At 41.2% G+C, this 20,252-nt stretch overlaps 1 protein-coding gene across 2 annotated transcripts in view; it reads right to left on the bottom strand.

Annotated features, from left to right (window-relative positions):
• PAFAH1B2 (platelet activating factor acetylhydrolase 1b catalytic subunit 2) overlaps positions 1-18,339 on the bottom strand; it is a 28,708-nt gene extending 10,369 nt beyond the window's left edge. The window contains exons 1-2 of one of the 2 annotated variants that reach the window (XM_040258080.1): positions 18,199-18,339; positions 7,283-7,370 (exon numbers count right to left, since the gene is read on the bottom strand). In XM_040258080.1, the coding sequence (XP_040114014.1) occupies positions 7,283-7,363 (81 nt within the window). In that variant the 5' untranslated portion in view covers positions 7,364-7,370; positions 18,199-18,339. Of the gene's footprint in view, positions 1-7,282; positions 7,371-17,106; positions 17,209-18,198 lie in introns of those variants that run through there. The other variant, XM_040258081.1, reaches the window with a different exon arrangement.
• Between the last annotated feature and the right edge of the window lie 1,913 nt (positions 18,340-20,252).

The raw sequence follows: 20,252 nt of genomic DNA, 5'->3' as shown, positions 1-20,252 counted from the left end.
GGCTTAGTCAGAACAGCTGTCTGACCAGTTACTCTGTTATTAAACATTCTCTTTGGTCTGTCCGTAAAGCTGATTCCTCTCAACTGCGATTAACTGCTGGATCCTACCAAACTGATCATTCTCATGTGCTCAAGAAAATTGGAACATTGCAGAAACCGGAAGAGAAAAACGCATTCACTTTTTTTTTCCTCTCAATAAACTTATCTTTCCCTCCAACTCTTATGAAGAACACTTCACACATATGAAAAGCTGAAGTAATACAATGACTACCTGTACACACTCCACCTACATTCAACATTTTCCCATATTTGCTTTATCTCTGTGTTTGCTGAAACACTGATTCTTCACCTTTAAATATTCCACATGCTAGGACTTCCCTGGTGGTCCAGTGGTTAAGAATCTGTGCTCCCAATGCAGGGGGTCCAGGTTCCATTTCTGTTCATGGAACTAGATTCCACATGCTGCAACTAAGAGCTCACATGCCACAATGATGACTGAAGAACCCACACACCACCACTAAGACCTGGCGCAGCTAAATACATTTTTTAAAAAAATAAGTATTTCACAAGCATCTCCTAAGCATAAGGGTAGTCTACTGTAAAGCCACAGAACCACTTTCAATACATCTAAGAAAATGAACAATAATCCCACAACTAATATTCAATCTTTACAACGGTTCCAAGAATTGGATAAAGTATTTTATATGTATCTATTTTTTAAACTAGAATCCAATCAAAAGGCATGCATTTTATTAGAATGATTTTAATATGGTCTTTGAAAATGTCTGCTAACCTCTCAAGGTGAGATGTTGGCAAACTAAGAATCAGGCTTTTTCAGTCTAATCCAAGTTTCTAGGCTCAGGTGACCTAACCCAGGCATGCTTCTCTCTGCTCTTAAGGTAAAAAGAGTTTATTCATTAATGTTAAACCAAAGGACATAGTTTAAGTTGTTATATTCATCCCTGAAACAAAATAACACAATGCTTTAGCAGGTCTCTAACCCAGTTCTATAGAAAGGTCCAAATGCGGTTTCTTCTTCTCAAACGCTACATTCAATTCTTCCCCTAGGAGAAGGCAATGGCATCCCACTCCAGTACTCTTGCCTGGAAAATCCCACGGACAGAGGAGCCTGGTGGGCTGCAGTCCATGTGGTCACGAAGAGTCAGACACGACTGAGCAACTTCACTTTCACTTTTCACTTTCATGCACTGGAGAAGGAAATGGCAACCCACTCCAGTATTCTTGACTGGAGAATCCCAAATACGGCGGAGTCTGATGGGCTGCCATCTATGGAGTCGCACAGAGTCGGACACGACTGAAGTGACTTAGCAGTAGCAGTAGTAGGAATTAAGGTGGAGATGCTACTTAAGTATTTCTGCTGATAACACAAGTGGAGATGTCACTGTGCTGAAACTGAGATATTCCACTGTGACTGGTGAAAATACAAAAACATTTCTGGAAATAATTTGACAATTAAGACATCTCTTCTTAATTTGACAGGATTTAGGATAGCTTTTTCTTTTTTCTTGTGTAAATGATTTTTTTTTTTTGCATATGTGCATAGGTCCATGTCTTGTGTAAACAATTTTTTAAAAAATATATGTTGCCAAAGCAAGCACTTTAAAGTGTTTTTTTTTTTTGGCTGTGCAGTGTGGTGGGATCTTAGATCCCCAACCAGTGTTCAATCATTTTTTAAAAATTACTATTATTTCAACAGTGTTTTTAAACTTAAGGGATAAGATAAGCAAGAATAAAACTTCAGTTTCACAGTGCTCTTTCACATCATGTCATCTCTCTGTGGGTACTCAGGTATCAACTACTACTCAATACCAACAAAACAGCTCATGTTTAAAGAATATCATGGAATTTAAGCTCTGCTGTTCTAACTGTTTCAGTCCTTTACATTTTCTTTTTAAATTGTTGCAATGACCTTCAAAAAACAGAAAAGATCAAAGCAACATACCTATAGCCCTACCATCTTAACCAGCACCTATTAATGTTTGGGGTATCTTTTCCCATCATTTCTTCACACACTCCCCATTCCTGCCCTGCCTTAAAATAGTTGAAACACATGCACATCTTCTTCTGGCAACACAGCTTTGAGGACAGAAAAAACCTATGTGCAGATTCTAGCTTAACTACTTTCTGGTCAGTGACCTTAAGCAAGTACATAACCGAAGTCTTCCACATCTGCTGACAATTCTGTTTCAGAGTTGTAAAGATGAGAGTTCCATACAAGGGACCCAGCTTTTTGCTAGCACCCAATAGACACTCCAATAAATAGGGTCATTATAATTGCATATAATATTATATTAAAAACATTTTTTCTCTGTGGCTACATGATTTCCATAATCATAATTTTTAAAAAATTTTATCACATAAATTAAAAGAAAAATATTCATTTACTTATTTGGCCAGACCACACAGTTTGTGGGACTTTAGTTCCTGATCAGGGATTGAATCCAGGCCCTTTGCAGTGAGAGCATGGAGTCCTAACCACTGAACCGCCAGGGAATTCCCTATAACCATAGTTTCTAACACTACTTAATATCCTACTGATGCATTCAGTGAGACATGCATATTTTTTTTAGCTCTTTTCCTAATGAAAGATTTGCCAGGAACCTCCTATTGACTGAGATGAAGAAATTTACATGTTTCTTTTTTTTTTTAACATATTGGTAAGTTTTAGGTCAAAGATTAACACTTTTATGGATCTTGGAGATATTTCCAAATTCTTAACAAAATGGCTACTGGCTGTATCTATACTGACTCCAGCATGTATAAGAACTCATTTTACCATAGTCACACCTGTACTGGTCATTAATATTTCCCTCTCCCTCCTTCTTCTCCTCATTGTTTTAATCTGTACCTTCTGGAAACAAAAAGTTAAAACAGTTCTTGTCATGCTCATTGAGATATTTATCTAGTATATCTGAGGATATTTTTACTGATGATACAACAAAAATATCAGTGCGTCATCTGTAATATTTATTGAAAATACTTTTGTCAGTCTGCTGCTAAGCCTTTAGCTGGTTACTGTTTTGATATGATTTGCTACTAAATTTGTCTACAGTCAAGTCTTTTAGTATCACCCCCCCAAAAAAACTTTTTACTATGGAAAATGTCAAGCGTACACGAAAGCAGAGAGGGCAATACAATGGATCTCCATATATCCATCACCAATTATAGCAATCATCTAACTATGGCCATGATTAATTCAACATTTCAGAAACTACTGCCCCACCCCATTCTCAAGTTACTGTGAAGCAAACCAAGGATGGAGCATTTCATGTATAAAAATTTCAATATGTAACTCTTAAAAGATTAAAAAAATTCACTACCAAAATATCAGTTCTACTCTTCTAAAATTAATAGCAATTCTTTAATATCAATAAATAACTAGTGTTCAAACTCAATGTTACAAAATTTTATGTTTTTTAAAATCAGGATCCAGACAATTTGTCTCTTAAAATCTCTTTTAATGTACAGGTTCCACCTCCCTAAGTCACCACCTTCCAAACTAATTTTTAAGGAATATGACTGTCTGACCTATAGAATCTTAGGGCATAATCTAATCTCCATAGTCTGGACTCTGTTGACTGCATTCCTGTGGTGGTGGAGGACATGTTCATTGGTTCCAGCTACTTCTAAATATGTGGTACTTAAGTCTAGATTAGGGATGGGTAGTTTGGCAATACTCCATGAATATCACTTTAATACTTGTTTTAATCATTTTTTAAAAATGTTTTGTTTTGAAATAATTTTAGATCTACAGAAGATCTGCAACGATTGTACAGTATTTGTACATATGCACGGTACATCTATCAAACATACGACATTTACATTAGGGAATACTAGCAACCAAAATAAACTGCACTCACACCTCACTAATTTTTCCACTAATGCCCATTTCCTGAATCAATCTGAGATATTATGCTGAATTTAATCTCCTATCTCTTTTAGTCTATTCCAATATGGGACAGTCTCTTGATTTTTCCTTTTCTTTCATAAGCTCAACACATTCAGTTGTGCGCAGGTGTTCTGCAGATGGTCCTTCCATTTGGGTCTGTCTGATGTCTTCCCATGAACAGACTGAGGTTATGGATTTTTGGGGAATACGACGACAGAGGTAACTGCCCCTGTTTATCCTACTGGTGGGTACATGATGCCAACATGACCTCCTGCTGGTGATGTTAACACTGATCACTTAGGTAAGGTGGTGTCTGCCAGTTAGCTCCACCATCAAGTCACTATTTCCTGTGCCACTCTGTTAGAAGCAAAACACTAAATTCAGCACCAGTTCCTAGAGGGAAGGGTATCAAAAAAATGTGCAGTCATATGTTAAAGCTACCAAAGTAATTTACAAGGAGATACTAACTAAGCAAATATATTGTTTCTCCTGAAAGCTGTGTCACTAATGTTAGGATTCCTCAGGGAATCTTGCCTACAGTACTGCAGTGCCTATCCATGGTTTTCTTTTTCCTCCTTCCTTCTATATTTATTTAAAATATTCTGTAAAGAAGATTTTGCCCTCCTCTCCTATTTATTCATCCATTCATTTATTTATAGGGAATGGATTAATGAATACTTATTCTTAGTTATAAGCCAATATTATGAGTTATTATTTCGCTCAAACTGTTCAGCATTGCAGTTTGGGTGCTCTTTCCAGTCTGCTGCAGGTGGTCAGAGTTAATGTCATCAATGAGAGAAACCAATACTGTGTGCATTCTACGTGCTGCACTGGGGACCCATCACTTCAGTGGTAGTTCTACTGGCCATCTTTTTTTTTTTTTCCTTCCCCCTTCCCTTTTCTTTCTCTGTAGTTCCTTGTTTTCTTTCACTGTAAGATGTTCCGGGCCCATCTTTTTATTTTCTTTGCCTTGGCTATAAAAATCAATGATTTCTCCAAAGAGCCCTGGTTCCTTTCGCTGGAGAACTGTATTTAAAAGCCAAGATCTAGGTGCACAATATATTTTCCTACAAATTAGTCCTTCCATATTATACAAGCTTTTTTTAAAAAAATTAAAGTCATGTTCTTCTTTCATTTGACCATCTCTTTTCCAGTCAGTGCTAATTATTTAACGTCTGCTAAATTTATGCCAGAAACTGCACACACACAGAATAAATAAATCGAGCTTTATTACTACTTTTCAGTAAACTTATAAATGACCTACGTGCCCATCAATGAGAAAATGACCAACGCACTGTGGTATTTTCACATAAAGCAACAAAATACTAAAGAGGAAAAAAAAATGAATCAATTATAGCTATACTTTTAACCTGTATGATATACTGCAGAAAAAACACATTCAGAAAGATACTGAAAGATAAACAGGAAGATACTATTTACATAGTTTTAAAACATGCAAATATACTAAATACACTGTTTAGAGATATATGTAGTATTTAAATACATGAAAAAAATTTAGGATACTGGGGAGGTAGGAAAGAGAAAGAAATGTGATCAATGAGGCATATATGGGGAACACAATTCTTTCAGCAATGCTGTAGATTTTTAGAGTGAGAAGCAAACACACAGATGCTCAGAATATTTCATAATACTTAAAAAAAAAATGTATGTATTTATTTGGCTAAACTGGGTCTTAGTTGTAGCATGTGGGATCTAGTTCCCTGACCAGAGATCAAACCTAAGCCCCCTGCTTTGGGAGCACAAAGTCTTAACTACTGGACCACCGGAGAAGTCCCCATTATACTTTCTGAAAGACATAAACAAATGAGAAAGATTAAGAAAGAATAACCAAGTAATTGATCCATAGAAGAACACTCAAAATAAAAAACTACCACTCAAAATATAATAGCTAAAGGCTGATTTTTAAGCCCAAAAAGACAAAAACAGAAAGCAAATACAGCTATGAAGAGTACAAAAACCATCATGAAATACTAAAACAGGAAACTCTGGGGACTTCAAATCATACAGAACTTGTTAGTTCAAAAGGTAATATGGTTCAAAACAGATAAAGGGTAAATATACTTAAGTGATAACACTTTATTAAAAGTAAGCTACAAATACTGCAAAAAAAAAAAAAAAAAAGTGCTGAAAAAAACCCAAAAAGAAAATAATAGGACATATTAAGAAGGTAACGGCACCAGAGATTGAAGGGATTCCCACCTGCTAAACCTGAGACAACCTGACTTTCAAAATTACAGTGGATTATAACCCACTTGAATAAAGTAGGAACCTGCGAATCTATATTATAACAAATTAGGACTGGTTTAGGGCAACACTATTTTAACCAAGTGATCGAAGTTACCAATGAGACAAACCAATGTCAAAATGCCTTCTATGTGGTGCACGTAAGACTACTTCCCTGATATTCCTGCCAAAAATGTATAATCTGAACCCTGATTACGAGAAAAGAAGAAAAACTCAAACTGAGGGACACACCACAAAATAAGCAGCCTATACAAATGGTCAGGTCATGAAAAACAAAGGCTAAGAAACGTTTCTGATTAAAGGAGAATAAAGAGATACATTACAATCAAACGCAATGTGTGATCCAAGACTGGGAAGAAAACTGATATAAACAACAGACAACTGAAGAAATCTGAATATGGTCTTTGCATTAGGTAATAGTATGGTGGTTTAGTCACTAAGTCGTGTTTGACTCTTACAACCCCATGGACTACAGCCCTCCAGGCTCCTCTGTCCATGGGATTCTCCAGGCAAGAATATTGTAGTGGGTTGCTATTTCCTTCTCCAGAGGTAAGAGTATACTGTCAGTGTAAAATTTCCTGATTTTAATTATACCGCAGTTACGTGAGACAATGTTCTTTTTCTTAGAAAACGCTCAAATATTTAAGGGTAAAGGAGCATCATGAAGACTGCAACACAGTTTCAAATGATCGAGAAAAAATAGTAAGTTGGTAAATAGTATAAACAGATACAGACAGAATAATTATGCAGACACAGCAAAATGTTAACTAACAAGTGGCAAATCTAGATGAAGGATATAAGAAGTTCTTTCTAAACTGTTTGTAGTACTTGTTGCATACTTATGAACTTACTTTGAAATTTAAAAAAGCTTAAAAAAAATAGAAACCTCACTATCTACTAAAATTAACAAAGGGCAATGAACATGCTTTAAAATATTCCTCAGTTCCAACATCAGATGGTGAGTAGAATGACATCTCTAACATAAAATTTTTATTTACAGTAATCAGTTTTTGTTGACCATTAAAAACACCCTTTCGTAGCTTTGGTCAAGACTCTAAAAATTGAAGAGATTCATCCTTGTGAATAATAACACGTGCATCTCCTTTACCTGAGACATCCATCTGTCATCTCCTTGAATATCTTCTGCTGCATGTGGAATGGCTGCTGGGTTTGAGTCTCCTTGGCTCATTCTACACCTGAGGGAAAAAAGGTCTATGTCATGTTTTGTTCACTAACAGGAATGTCTGTTACCGCTTACTTAAATATCACACGTCAGGTTTTAAATAAGAATTAAATAAATTTCATTGTGGTTTTGCCTAGAAACGATGCAACTGGAGTTTATTTCCAGAAGAGGAGTTCCAGGACATGACTGCACAAGTTCCATAAATATTCCAGCACTACTAGACTTCCAGACAGATTTGAATACCATTCAGGAACAGTGCATTACATTTTAAAAGTCTGCTCCAAGTGTATACCTTACACTTACATTCACTTTTCATGAATACATGTTATTGTAACAACCAAATGACAAGGAGTTAAACTCTTATGGTTCAAAGCTATCTTACGTAAATATATTAGATATCTGTATTATTATAGATATATAATAACATATCTATATCAGTTCAGTTGCTCAGTCGTGTCCAACTCTTTGCGACCCCATGAACTGCAGCACGCCAGGCCTCCCTGTCCGTCACCAACTCCCGGAGTTTACCCAAACCCATGTCCATTGAATCAGTGATGCCATCCAAACAACTTCTGTCATCCCCTTCTCCTCCTGCCCTCAATCTTTCCCAGCATCAGGGTCTTTTCAAATGAGTCAGCTCTTCATGTCCGGTGGCCACAGTATTGGAGTTTCACCTTCAGCATCAGTCCTTCCAATGAACACCAAGGACTGATCTCCTTTAGGATGGACTGCTTGAATCTCCTTGCAATCCAAGGGACTCTCAAGAGTCTTCTCCAACACCACCGTTCAAAAGCATCAATTCTTCAGCAATCAGCATTTTAGCAGTCCAAGTCTCACATCCATACATGACCACCGGAAAAACCACAGCCTTGACTGGATGGACCTTTGTTGACAAAGCAATGTCTCTGCTTTTGAATATGCTATCTAGGGTGGTCATAACTTTTCTTCCAAGGAGTAAGCGTCTTTTAATTTTATGGCTGTAATCACCATCTGCAGTGATTTTGGAGCCCCGAAAAATAAAGACAGTCACTGTTTCCCCATCTATTTGCCACGAAGTGATGGCCACAGATGCCATGATCTTAGTTTTCTGAATGTTGAGCTTTAAGCCAACTCTTTCTCTCCTCTTTCACTTTCATCAAGAGTTCCTCTTCACTTTCTGACATAAGGGTGGTGTCATCTGCATATCTGAGGTTGTTGGTATTTCTCCCAGCAATCTTGATTCCAGCTTGTGCTTCTTCCAGCCCAGCGTTTCTCATGATGTACTGTGCATAGAAGTTAAATAAGCAGGGTGACAATATACAGCCTTGACGTACTCCTTTTCCTATTTGGAACCAGTCTGTTGTTCCATGTCCCGTTCTAACTGTTGCTTCTTGACCTGCATACAGGTTTCTCAAGAGGCAGGTCAGGTGGTCTGGTATTCCCATCTCTTTCAGAATTTTCCACAGTTTATTGTGATCCACACAAAGGCTTTGGCATAGTCAAAAAGCAGAAATAGATGTCTTTCTGGAACTCTCTTGCTTTTTCGATGATCCGGCGGACGTTGGCAATTTGATCTCTGGTTCCTCTGCCTTTTCTAAAACCAGCTTGAACATCTGGAAGTTCACAGTTCACGTACTGCTGAAGCCTGGCTTGGAGAATTTTGAGCATTACTTTACTAGCCTGTTAGATGACTGCAATTGTGTGGTAGTTTGAGCATTCTTTGGCATTGCCTTTCTTTGGGATTGGAATGAAAACTGACCCTTTCCAGTCCTGTGGCCACTGCTGAGTTTTCCAAATTTGCTGGCATATTGAGTGCAGCACTTCCACAGCATCATCTTTTAGAATCTGAAATAGCTCAACTGGAATTCCATCATCTCCACCAGCTTTGTTCGTAGTGATGCTTTCTAAGGCCCACTTGACTTCACATTCTAGGATGTCTGGCTCTAGGTGAGTGATCACACCATCGTGATTATCTAGGTCATGAAGATCTTTTTTGTACAGTTCTTCTGTGTATTCTTGCCACCTCTTCTTAATATCTCCTGCTTCTGTTAGGTCCATACCATTTCTGTCCTTTATCGAGCCCATCTTTGCATGAAATGTTCCCTTGGTGTCTCTAATTTTCTTGAAGAGATCTGTAGTCTTTCCCATTCTGTTGTTTTCCTCTATTCCTCTGCATTGATCACTGAGGAAGGCTTTCCTATCTCTCCTTGCTGTTCTTTGGAACTCTGCATTCAGATGGGTATATCTTTCCTTTTCTCCTTTGCTTTTCACCTCTCTTCTTTTCACAGCTATTTGTAAGGCCTCCTCAGACAGCCATTTTGCTTTTTTGCATTTCTTTTTCTTGGGGATGGTCTTGATTCCTGTCTCCTGTACAATGTCACGAACCTCCGTCCATAGTTCATCAGGCACTCAGTCTATCAGATTTAGTCCCTTAAATCTATTTCTCACTTCCACTGTATAGTCATAAAGGATTTGATTTAGGTCATACCTGAATGGTCTAGTGGTTTTCCATACTTTCTTCAATTTCAGTTTGAAGTTGGCAATAAGGAGTTCATGATCTGAGCCACAATCAGCTCCCGGTCTTGTTTTTGCTGACGGTATAGAGCTTCTCCATCTTCGGCTGCAAAGAATATAATCAATCTGATTTCGGTGTTGACCATCTGGTGATGTCCATGTGTAGAGTCTTCTCTTGTATTGTTGGAAGAGCGTGTTTGCTATGACCAGTGAGTTCTCTTGGCAGAACTCTATTAGCCTCTGCCCTGCTTCATTCCTCATTCCAAGGCCAAATTTGCCTGTTACTCCAGGTGTTTCTTACTTCCTACTTTTGCATTCCAGCCCCCTATAATGAAAAGGACATCTTTTTTGGGTGTTAGTTCTAGACGGTCTTGCAGGTCTCCATAAAACCATTCAACTTTAGCTTCTTCAGCGTTACTGGTGGGGCATAGACTTGGATTACCGTGATACTGAATGGTTTCCCTTGGAAGATTGCATCCAAGTACTACATTTTGGACTCTTGTTGACCATGATGGCTACTCCATTTCTTCTAAGGGATTCCTGCCCACAGTAGTAGATATAATGGTCATCTGAGTTAAGTTCACCCATTTCAGTCCATCTTAGTTCAATGATTCCTAGAATGTCAATGTTCACTCTTGCCATCTCCTGTTTGACCACCTCCAATTTGCCTTGATTCATGGACCTAACATTCCAGGTTCCTATGCAATACTGCTCTTTACAGCATCGAACCTTGCTTCTATCACCAGTCCCATCCACAACTGGATGTTGTTTTGCTTTGGCTCCATCCCTTCATTCTTTCTGGAGTTATTTCTCCACTGATCTCCAGTAGCATACTGGGCACCTACCGACCTGCAGAGTTCATCCGTCAGTGTCCTATCTTTTTGCCTTTTCATACTGTTCGTGGGGTTCTCAAAGCAAGAATACTGAAGTGGTTTGCCATTCCCTTCTCCAGTGGACCACATATCTATATAATAATATACATATTAGATATTTTCTAGATATCTATATTAGAGAACTAGAGTCATACACTTAAGAATTAATACAGCAATGATTAGAATCCACTGATTACTAAACAGATTATAATATACTATATAATCTGTAGTACAGTATATATCTGTACTACAGACTGTAATAAAATTAGTTGTGGGCTTTGGCACTGATCTTTGATAAATGTTTACTAGGTACTCTTATTTTTGACAGGTCTCCACTGATAAAATGTGAGTAACGATGAGCCTAAATATGACATCTGATAGTCGAGGAGACCCTGGAGGAGGGCATGGCAACCCACTTCAGTGTTCTTGCCTGGAGAATCCCATGGACCCAGGAACCTGGCGGGTTAAAGTCCACAGGGTCACAAAGTCAGACATGACTGAAGCGACTTAGCACTGCACAGCACAGTGCAGAAGAACGAATAAGTGAAATTCAGAAAAATTAGAAATGCTACTCTTCAAGAAAGACAAGTAAGAAACCAGATTGTTTTCAACCAACTCTGGAGAATATATAATACATACTAGAGACATTCGGAGAAGGCAGTGGCACCCCGCTCCAGTACTCTTGCCTGGAAAATCCCATGGATGGCGGAGCCTGGTGGGCTGCAGTCCATGGGGTCGCAGAGTTGGACACGACTGAGCAACTTCACTTTCACTTTTCACTTTCATGCATTGGAGAAGGAAATAGCAACCCACTCCAGTGTTCTTGCCTGGAGAATCCCAAGTACGAGGGAGCCTGGTAGGCTGCCGTCTACGGGGTCGCACAGAGTCGGACACGACTGAAGTGACTTAGCAGTAGCAGCAGAGACATTAGGCTCAAGAGGTCTTTGGGCAAATGCAAAGGATGATGAAAGAGAAAAGGCTGGGTTTTGTGGCTTACAGAAAAAGAGGTCATACTCTCTATTTCCTTCCTTTGCATCCTCAAATAAAACTAAAATGTCTCAGAAAGAGGACTGAGTTACAGCTTTTCAGTAAGTATTCACTGAGCAAATAAAATGCACTGGATTGCCAAGGTAGCAGCTTTTGAGGATCAGAAAGTAATAAGCCCTAAACATGAAAGCAAACTTTCATTCATAAAAAAGAAATTATAGAAGCAGACAATTTTAATACTAATTATGCAACCAAACTCGCTCAGCTCTAAATGACCCTAGGTCTAAAAACAATTGGGCCCAGGGTTTAGCCCATATCTGACTAAAGATATAAAATATCATTCACAACCTGTATTTCTTCAGATTACTAAACTATGCAACTATTGAAAACAACAGAAAGACTAGTATCAATGCTACGCTTTCTACATACCACCTGCAATCCTCACAAAAGTACTGCAAGATGAAGAAAACGAGGATCAGATAATTTAGGTAATTTGTGCAGTAAGTAACTGAAAAGAGGTTTGCCTGACCCCAATTACATCATATCTGGCCCCCTGATCAAAAACCAGTTCACGCTGACACCCTAAAGGGAACCTATATCATTTCAACAATAAGGAAGAACTACAAGATGAACCTGTATAGATCTAACCAGACTATGATATCTGTTTGGAAGTATGGAAAAATTAAAATACATTAAAAAAAAAGATTGCAAGGCTAAAACAAACAGCTATATAAACATGTTTATTTTTGAGGTTCTCCTGTTTTTAACCAATAAAACATTTTAAACCTTCCATATTCATTTCTTGGGGGCGAGGGGAGGTCTACCTTCAACTCTTGATTTAAGTCTGGCTATTCAAGTGAAATCTGATATCTAATAATTGTTTTAATTTTAAAAATAACTTTATTTCCTGCTAGTCAAAAAGCACTACTGCTCTTGAGACTGACAAGGAGCAATCTCATTTTCTAGATTTCAAAACTGGATACAGAGGACTTCCCTTAAGAGTCTGCCTGCTAATGCAGGGGACACAGGTTCAATCCCTGGTTCACAGAGATTCCAAATGCTTCAGAGCAACTAAGCCCGTGCACCACAACTACTGGAGTCTGAGCACTCTAGGGCCCATGGGCCACAGCTACCGAGCCTCTGTGCTACAACCACTGAAGCCTGTGTTTAGACCCTGTGCTCCACAACAGAAGCCCACGTGCCGCAACAAGGAGCAGCCCCGCAGCTAGAGAAAGCCTGCACGCGGCATTGAAGACCAAGGGCAGCCAAAAGTAAATACATTTTAAAAATCAGGTATGTATTTATTCTTTAAATGCAATGTAAAAAAATACATAGCAACAAAACAGCTCCATTTCCCACTCACTAATGGAAAAAATCTATTGCCCAGCTTTTAATATAGATTAAAACACCCAACTATTTCTCATTTATTTCCCCACCTGGAGCATGTTAGGTGTTTCTGACGCAAAACTTAACTGACACAGGGTTAACTGAGAGATCACTACTAAAATGGAGAAAAATAATTTGTTCTACTTGAATGGGAAAGACTAGAGATCTCTTCAAGAAAACTGGAGATACCAGGGGAACATTTCATGCAAAGATAGGCACAATAAAGGACAGAAACAGTAAGGACCTAACAGAAGCAGAAGATATTAAGACGTGGCAAGAATACCCAGAACTATACAAAAAGGGTCTTAATGACTCAGATAACCACAAAGGTTTGGCCACTAACCTATAGCCAAATATCCTAGAATGTGAAGTCAAGTGGGCCTTAGGAAGCATTACTTCGAACAAAGCTAGTGGAGGTGATGGAATTCCAACTGAGCTATTTCAAATCCTAAACATATGCAAAAGCAGAGACGTTACCTTGCCAACTAAGGTCCGTCTAGTCAAGGCTATGGTTTTTTTCCAGTGGTCATGTATGGATGTGAGAGTTGGACTGTGAAGAAGGCTGAGTGCTGAAGAATTGATGCTTTTGAACTGTGGTGTTGGAGAAGACTCTTGAGAGTCCCTTGGACTGCAAGGAGATCCAACCAGTCCATTCTGAAGGAGATCAGTCCTGGGATTTCTTTGGAAGGAATGATGCTAAAGCTGAAGCTCCAGTACTTTGGCCACCTCATGAGAAGAGTTGACTCACTGGAAAACACTCTGATGCTGGGAGGGATTGGGGGCAGGAGGAGAAGGGGACGACAGAGGACGAGATGGCTGGATGGCATCACTGACTCAATGGATGTGAGTCTGAGTGAACTCCAGGAGTTGGTGATGGACAGGGAGGCCTGGCGTGCTGCAATTCATGAGGTCGCAAAGAGTCGGACATGACTGAGCGACTGAACTGAACTGAACTGAAAAGATGATGCTGTGAAAGAGCTGCATTCAATATGCCAGCAAATCTGAAAAACTCAGCAGTGGCCACAGGACTGGAAAAGGTCAGTTTTCATTCCAATCCCAAAGAAAGGAAATGCCAAAGACTGTTCAAACTACCATGCAATTGTGCTCATTTCACATGCTAGCAAGGTAATGATCAAAATCCTTCAAGTTAGGCTTCAACAGTTCATGAACTGAGAACTTCCAGATGTACAAGCTGGATTTAGAAAAGGCAGAGGAACCAGAAATCAAATTGCCAACATTCGTTTGGATAATAGAAAAAGCAAGAGAATTCCAGAAAAACATCTACTTCTGCTTCAATGACTATGCTAAAGCCTTTAACTGTGTGGATCACAACAAACTGTGGAAAAGTCTAAAGAGATGGGAATACCAGACCACCTTACCTGTCTGCTGAGAAATCTATATGCAGGTCAAGAAGCAACAGTTAGAACAGGAAGTAGAACAATGGGACTGATTCAAAATTGGGAAAGGAGTACATCAAGGCTATATATTATCATCCTGCTTATTTAACTTATATGCCAAGTACATCATGTGAAATGTCAGGCTGGATGAATCACAAGCTGGAATCAAGGTTGCCTGGACAGGTATCAACAACCTCAGATATGCAGATGATACCACCCTTATGGCAGAAAGTGAAGAAGAAAGAACCAAAGAGCTTCTTGATGAAAGTGAAAGAGGAGAGTGAAAAAGCTGGCTTGAACCTCAACATTCAAAAAACTAAGATCATGGCATCCAGTTCCACCACTTCATGTCAAATAGATGGGGAAACAGTGGAAACAGTGATGACAGACTTTATTCTCTTGGGCGCCAAAATCACTGTGGACAGTGACTGGAGCCAGGAAATTAAAAGATACTTGCTTCTTGGAAGAAAAGCTATGAAAAACCTAGAGAGCGTGTTAAAAAGCAGAGGCATCACTTTGCCAACAAAGGTCCGTATAGTCAAAGCTATGGTTTTCCCAGTAGTCATGTATGGATGTAAGAGTTGGACCATAAAGAAGGCTGAGTGCAGAAGAACTGATGCTTTTGAATTGTGGTGCTGTAGAAGACTCGAGAGTCTTTTGGACTGCAAGGAGGTCAAACCAGTCAATCCTAAAGGAAATTAACCCTGAATATTTGTTGGAGGGACTGACACTGAAGCTCCAATACTTTGGTCACCTTTTGTGAAGGGCCGATTCACTGGAAAAGACCCTGATGCTGGCAAAGACTGAGGACAACAGGAGAAAGGGGTGGCAGAGGCTGAGATGGTTAGACAGTATCACAGCTTCAACCGACTTGAGTTTGAGCTAACTCTGGGAGATAATAAAGGACAGGGAATCTTGGAATGCTGCAGGTTCACGGGGATGCAGTCAGACACAATTTAGCAACTGAACAAGAGCAAACACTCTATGATTACATAATTGAAACCATTTTCCTAGCGATCGTTAAAAAAATTGAGCATATGAGGTGCCTCCCTAATAAAACATATCCAAATACATCCCTCGTTACTTAAAAACACAACGCAGACACTTCAACTACATTTTAGTTCTTGGGATACCATGTTCAGATCTTGTCAAAACCTAAGAAGAATTTTTTTGACAAACCAGAGGGTGTCTCAAGGAAAGAAACCAAGGAGAAATTTAAAAACCATCATATCAGAAATAGTTGAAAGAAATAGGTACGTTCCTAATCTGTAGAAAAACTGGTTGGGGAAGAGGAGATCACAAGACAAATGGCTGTCAAAGTACCTGAAGATTACTAGGAAGGGACTTAAGGCTTATTCTACAGTGTCTCCAAATAGGAAGACAAGGCCAGTGGATATCGTGTACAGAGACAAATTTCTAACACACAGAACTGCAAATGACATCATCTGTCTCTCAAAGCAGATTCCTCCAAAGGCAACTAAGAGATGAGGTGAACATCTATTAGAAAAGCATAAAGAGAACTAAACCATACGAGTAAAGACTGGCCCAGATTAGTGGGGTTCCAACATTTTTTTAATGTTTTAGAAACTTTTGGAAATGCTCCTTAATATATGTATAGTTATAAATCAGTTGTGAATTGCTGTTAACCTGTATATTAAATATTACTAAAGGTAATAAAAACTTCATTCCTAAAAAATGCATGTAGAAAGAGGTTCTAAATTTTTTCCTATATTCTAATGGATCACCTTATGCAACTCAGGGCAGTGCATGGAAGTATTCTGAAAGCTGTAATTAGTAACAACAGAAAAAAACACCAGGAGAGGGATCTGACTCCCATCTCACCTCACTGATTCGTAATTAACTGCCCTCATGCAGCAAGCCATTAGCTTCTGTGATCACAAACAGCAAGTTCAGTTACAAAAACCAAGCAGAACGCAGACAAAGGTCCGAGGAAATTAGCTTATCAGTAGACTCTATTCCGGGCAAACTTTAACTGTCCATTAAAATGAGTTCTCTGGGAAGCTGAGGAAACTTGCACAGCACTTCCCAATTTTCCGACTTCCCTACCTAACTCAGACTATGAAAATATAGTACCAGAATTTTCAAATGCTTGCACCAGAGTGGTGTAGTGTGTCTAGTTCCAACAACAAAGAATTATAAACCCTCAAGCTGAGCTGGATGCTTCTTGAGTCAGGAAACAGATGGAGAAGGAAAGTCGCACCAAGAATTTAAAAAGATTTAGAATGTTTCCACTCTGACCCTAAGACTCCTCATTTTCAGAGAGAGGTGGCAGGCTTTCTCTAAAGGAGAAGACAGGCCTCATCCGGAGTACCCTGCCTCAGTGGACTGGTGGATGGGTCCCCGGGTTTCAGCACATCCATAATTTATTATCAAATGCCCAAGCCAACACATTAAAGGAAGATGATTTCATACTCCTTCCCTGCTCCCCCACAAGGAGGCAACCTTTTTATCAGAACAATGTGCCCAGGAGAAGAATCTAAAGACACAAGGCATATCCCAGGCAAGGCATATTGGAATGCTTAGGGGGACAATACCCATGGTCTCTCCACACCTTTACCACTTTCCCCACATCAACCCCCCTCCCTCATCATACCCCTCATTTAAGGCTGAACGAATTGAGATCTCATGGTGGGTCCGGGCGGTCTTCCCTTTCTCCGTGGGTAAGCTCTAAAAAGAGGCGGAAGCTTCCTGTGTTTGGTTTCCTCAATGTCCTCAATGTTTGTATACACATTATGAAAAGCAACGCTGGCTTGGGAGTCATGGAAAGCAAAACAGTGAGTCACTGTGCAACGGGTACATCACAAACCTGAAGGCCAGAAGATCCTGATCTGGTACATGGACCCGGACCAGCTAAAAAGCATCTAAGAAAACCTGTCCACCAATAGGTTTATCTAAGTTGGTTGACCTTGGGCAAATCACCAGCCTCGCTGGGCCTCATCTTTAAAATGAGGTGATGATGGACTGGGCAGCCCTCTAAGAAATAAGCTCTTCTGAGTCGTGGCAGTCTATTTTTGAATATATTAGAGGAGACAACGAGGAAGTTTCTGCACAGTTGAAATTTTTCAAAAAAAGGTCTGGGGAAAAAATGTGGTCCGTCTAAAAGCAAGAGCAACTGGTCTGGGTCCGCGCCAATGGCCTCTCAGACAGAGGAAAGGGGAGAAAAGGGTCAGAGATTCAACTTCGGGGACGGAGGGAAAGGCTGCGGCCAACACCCCGGGGCAGAAGTGTGGCTGGAAACGGGGCTGGCGGCGGCGAGCCCGGGGAGCGGCGGAGGGCGCAGGGCGGCCTCCTCCGGGAGGCCGGTCAGGGCCGGGCCGGGCCGGGCGGCGCGGCCCGCCACGGGTCTCGGCCGCGGGAAGCGGCGGGGAGGCGGGGCGGCCGAGGAAGCGGCAGGCCTGGGGGTGGGGCGCTGGGCCAGGGCTCCGATGAGCGCGGCGAGCGGCCCGAAGGCCCGGGGACCAGGGCTGGCTGGAGGGCGGCCGGCGAACCGCCGCCGGGCCCGCCGAGACTGCGCGTGCGCGCGAAGGCTCCCGAGGGTCGCGGGCGGAGGGGGAGGCGCGGGGGGGAGGGGCCCGGAGGGTGGGGGAGGGGACGCGAGGTCGGGGCCTCGCACAATAACAAACCGCAGCCCTTTCCGACCCCTGCCTCTCAGCCGCCCGTTTCCCGCTCTTCGAGATGCACTCACTCAGGCACAGGGTCCGTGCGGAACCCCAGCGGCTGCGGCGTCGGCGGGTGGCGCGTCTGTCGCTCGCTTAGTCCGGGCGGCCCCACTCCGGCACGTCCCTCCTCCGGCCCCAGCACCCGCTGCAGCGCCCCCACTTCCGGTTCCCCTGCCACTCAGGCAAATGGCTTCCGGAAGTCCCGCCCCATCCTGCCCGGCCTTCGCTTGCCTCTGCTCGGTCTCTCTTTCTGCGGGCGCTTGGTGGTAGCCCCCGGGTGTCCTGTGGGCTCCTCCGAGTTTCCCGCTTTGTTCTCTGTCCTGCCCTTATTTTGCATGTAGTCTGCGAGACTTGGGCCTCTATCTTTCCTTCCGCTGCATCCCTCAATCCTGCGTTCATATCACCGCAGCGTGGAGATGGCATTCAGGACAATGTGCGGTGACCTCACGCTGACGCCATTCCCTTCCAACCCCGCCAACCTGGCTTCCTTCTCCACCCCGTGGAATAAACCAGATTGCTGCCAGAGGGAGGGAAATACGGCCCCGAGGTTAATGAGGCAGTGCCTCACATTCATGGGTAGAATTTCTGTTTCTATGATGAATGTACGGATTTTAGATGACCGCCTCTTAAGCTAATACCATAGCAGGGGTATGGAGAGCCAGAGTCTTTTTCTTTTAGAGAAGACGTGTGTGTGTGTGTGTGTGTGCGGTCAATACGAATGCAGGCTATAGTTAGCAAAACGTTTAAAACGTTTGGTTGAGCAACATCCTGAGCTGGCCCTTTAAAAATGAATGGGATCCATTCAGACCTTTATCTGTATTGGTAGAGCCTTCTAGAACTCTGAAAATAATCAGGGGGCTTGTTTTTGCAGACAAAACCTGTTAAGGGTTGCTGTGAAAATCTGGAAGCCTAAAGTTTCAAGTTATATCAAATTATTTTTCAGATGACCTGTGCTGTCAAGTTATTTATCAGGCATATAGAATCCAGAATAATTTGTCCTCCTATAAAACGCTAACTTACCTTAGAATTCTCTTGCAGATGTTCACACACTATATAGCACACCACTAGGTAAATTGTTGATTTAAATGTTTTATTGAAAAGAATTTGTGTTTGGGGAACTCAAATGATGGTGTCATGGTAGAATAGAAAAAGGAGCCCAAGATGGCAGACCACCGGGTCGGGTGGGGTGGAAGGTTGGGGTAAGTCCACCAAAGGGGAAGTGGAGGACCAGAGCCAGAACCTCCCGTCCTGGGCGTGACTAGTCAGGCTCCAAGAGGAGGAGACAGCATAAAAAGGGAAGCCAAGAGGAATGGAACTTTTTCAGGGTCTGCCCTCTCTTGGGTCCTGGGAGCTTACTGCTCATTTCCCGCTTGAGCTGTAACAGTTGTAGCTAGTTTCTTAGGAATACTGCCTGCTTAATAAAATCTGATCTCTTTGACCTATACAGGTGGCTGGTCATTGCAAATCTTTGCTTTGTGAAGACAAGAACCAAGGGAGAGGGGTATACCAATCTGACAGTGGTATAAAAAGCAATCTGGAAATGTATTGATAACAGAAGACAGCTTGAATTATTCTCCAGGGATAAATCCATGGAATCCTGAATTTCCTCAATTTTAACACTCAACAACTATAATGTAATTACTACTTTAATATAATGTCTCCCCTGCTATATTCTAAGCTCTGAGGGAGCAGAGACTTTGTGTGGATTCCCAGTACCTGGCATGATGCCCAATGAATAGCAGATACTTATTAAATGTTGCTCAACCAGGAATAAATGATCAAGGGTTGAATTTGTGCCTATGTGATAGCTATGACCTATCTGTGCCGTTTTCTTGTTTTCAACTTTTTAATTAAGAAATACAAACAAGGGAAGTGTGCCCCCAGGGAACACTAGTTAAACTAGCCTCTGCAAATATTTGAAGACCTCTATGGCTCAGACAAGCTTCCCATCTGTCAATAGTAGTAAAGAACCTGCCTGGCAATGCAGAAGACATAAGAGATGCAGGTTGGATCGCTGGGTCAGGATCTCTTGGAAGAGGGCATGGCAACCCACTCGAGTATACTTGCCTGGAAAGTCCCA

This window comes from Oryx dammah, unplaced genomic scaffold (genome assembly GCF_014754425.2).
Source record: "Oryx dammah isolate SB20612 unplaced genomic scaffold, SCBI_Odam_1.1 HiC_scaffold_17, whole genome shotgun sequence".
Classification (NCBI taxonomy): Eukaryota; Metazoa; Chordata; class Mammalia; order Artiodactyla; family Bovidae; genus Oryx; species Oryx dammah.
Note: the sequence above shows the minus strand (reverse complement) of the source record. Positions and strands in the feature narration are given on the sequence as shown.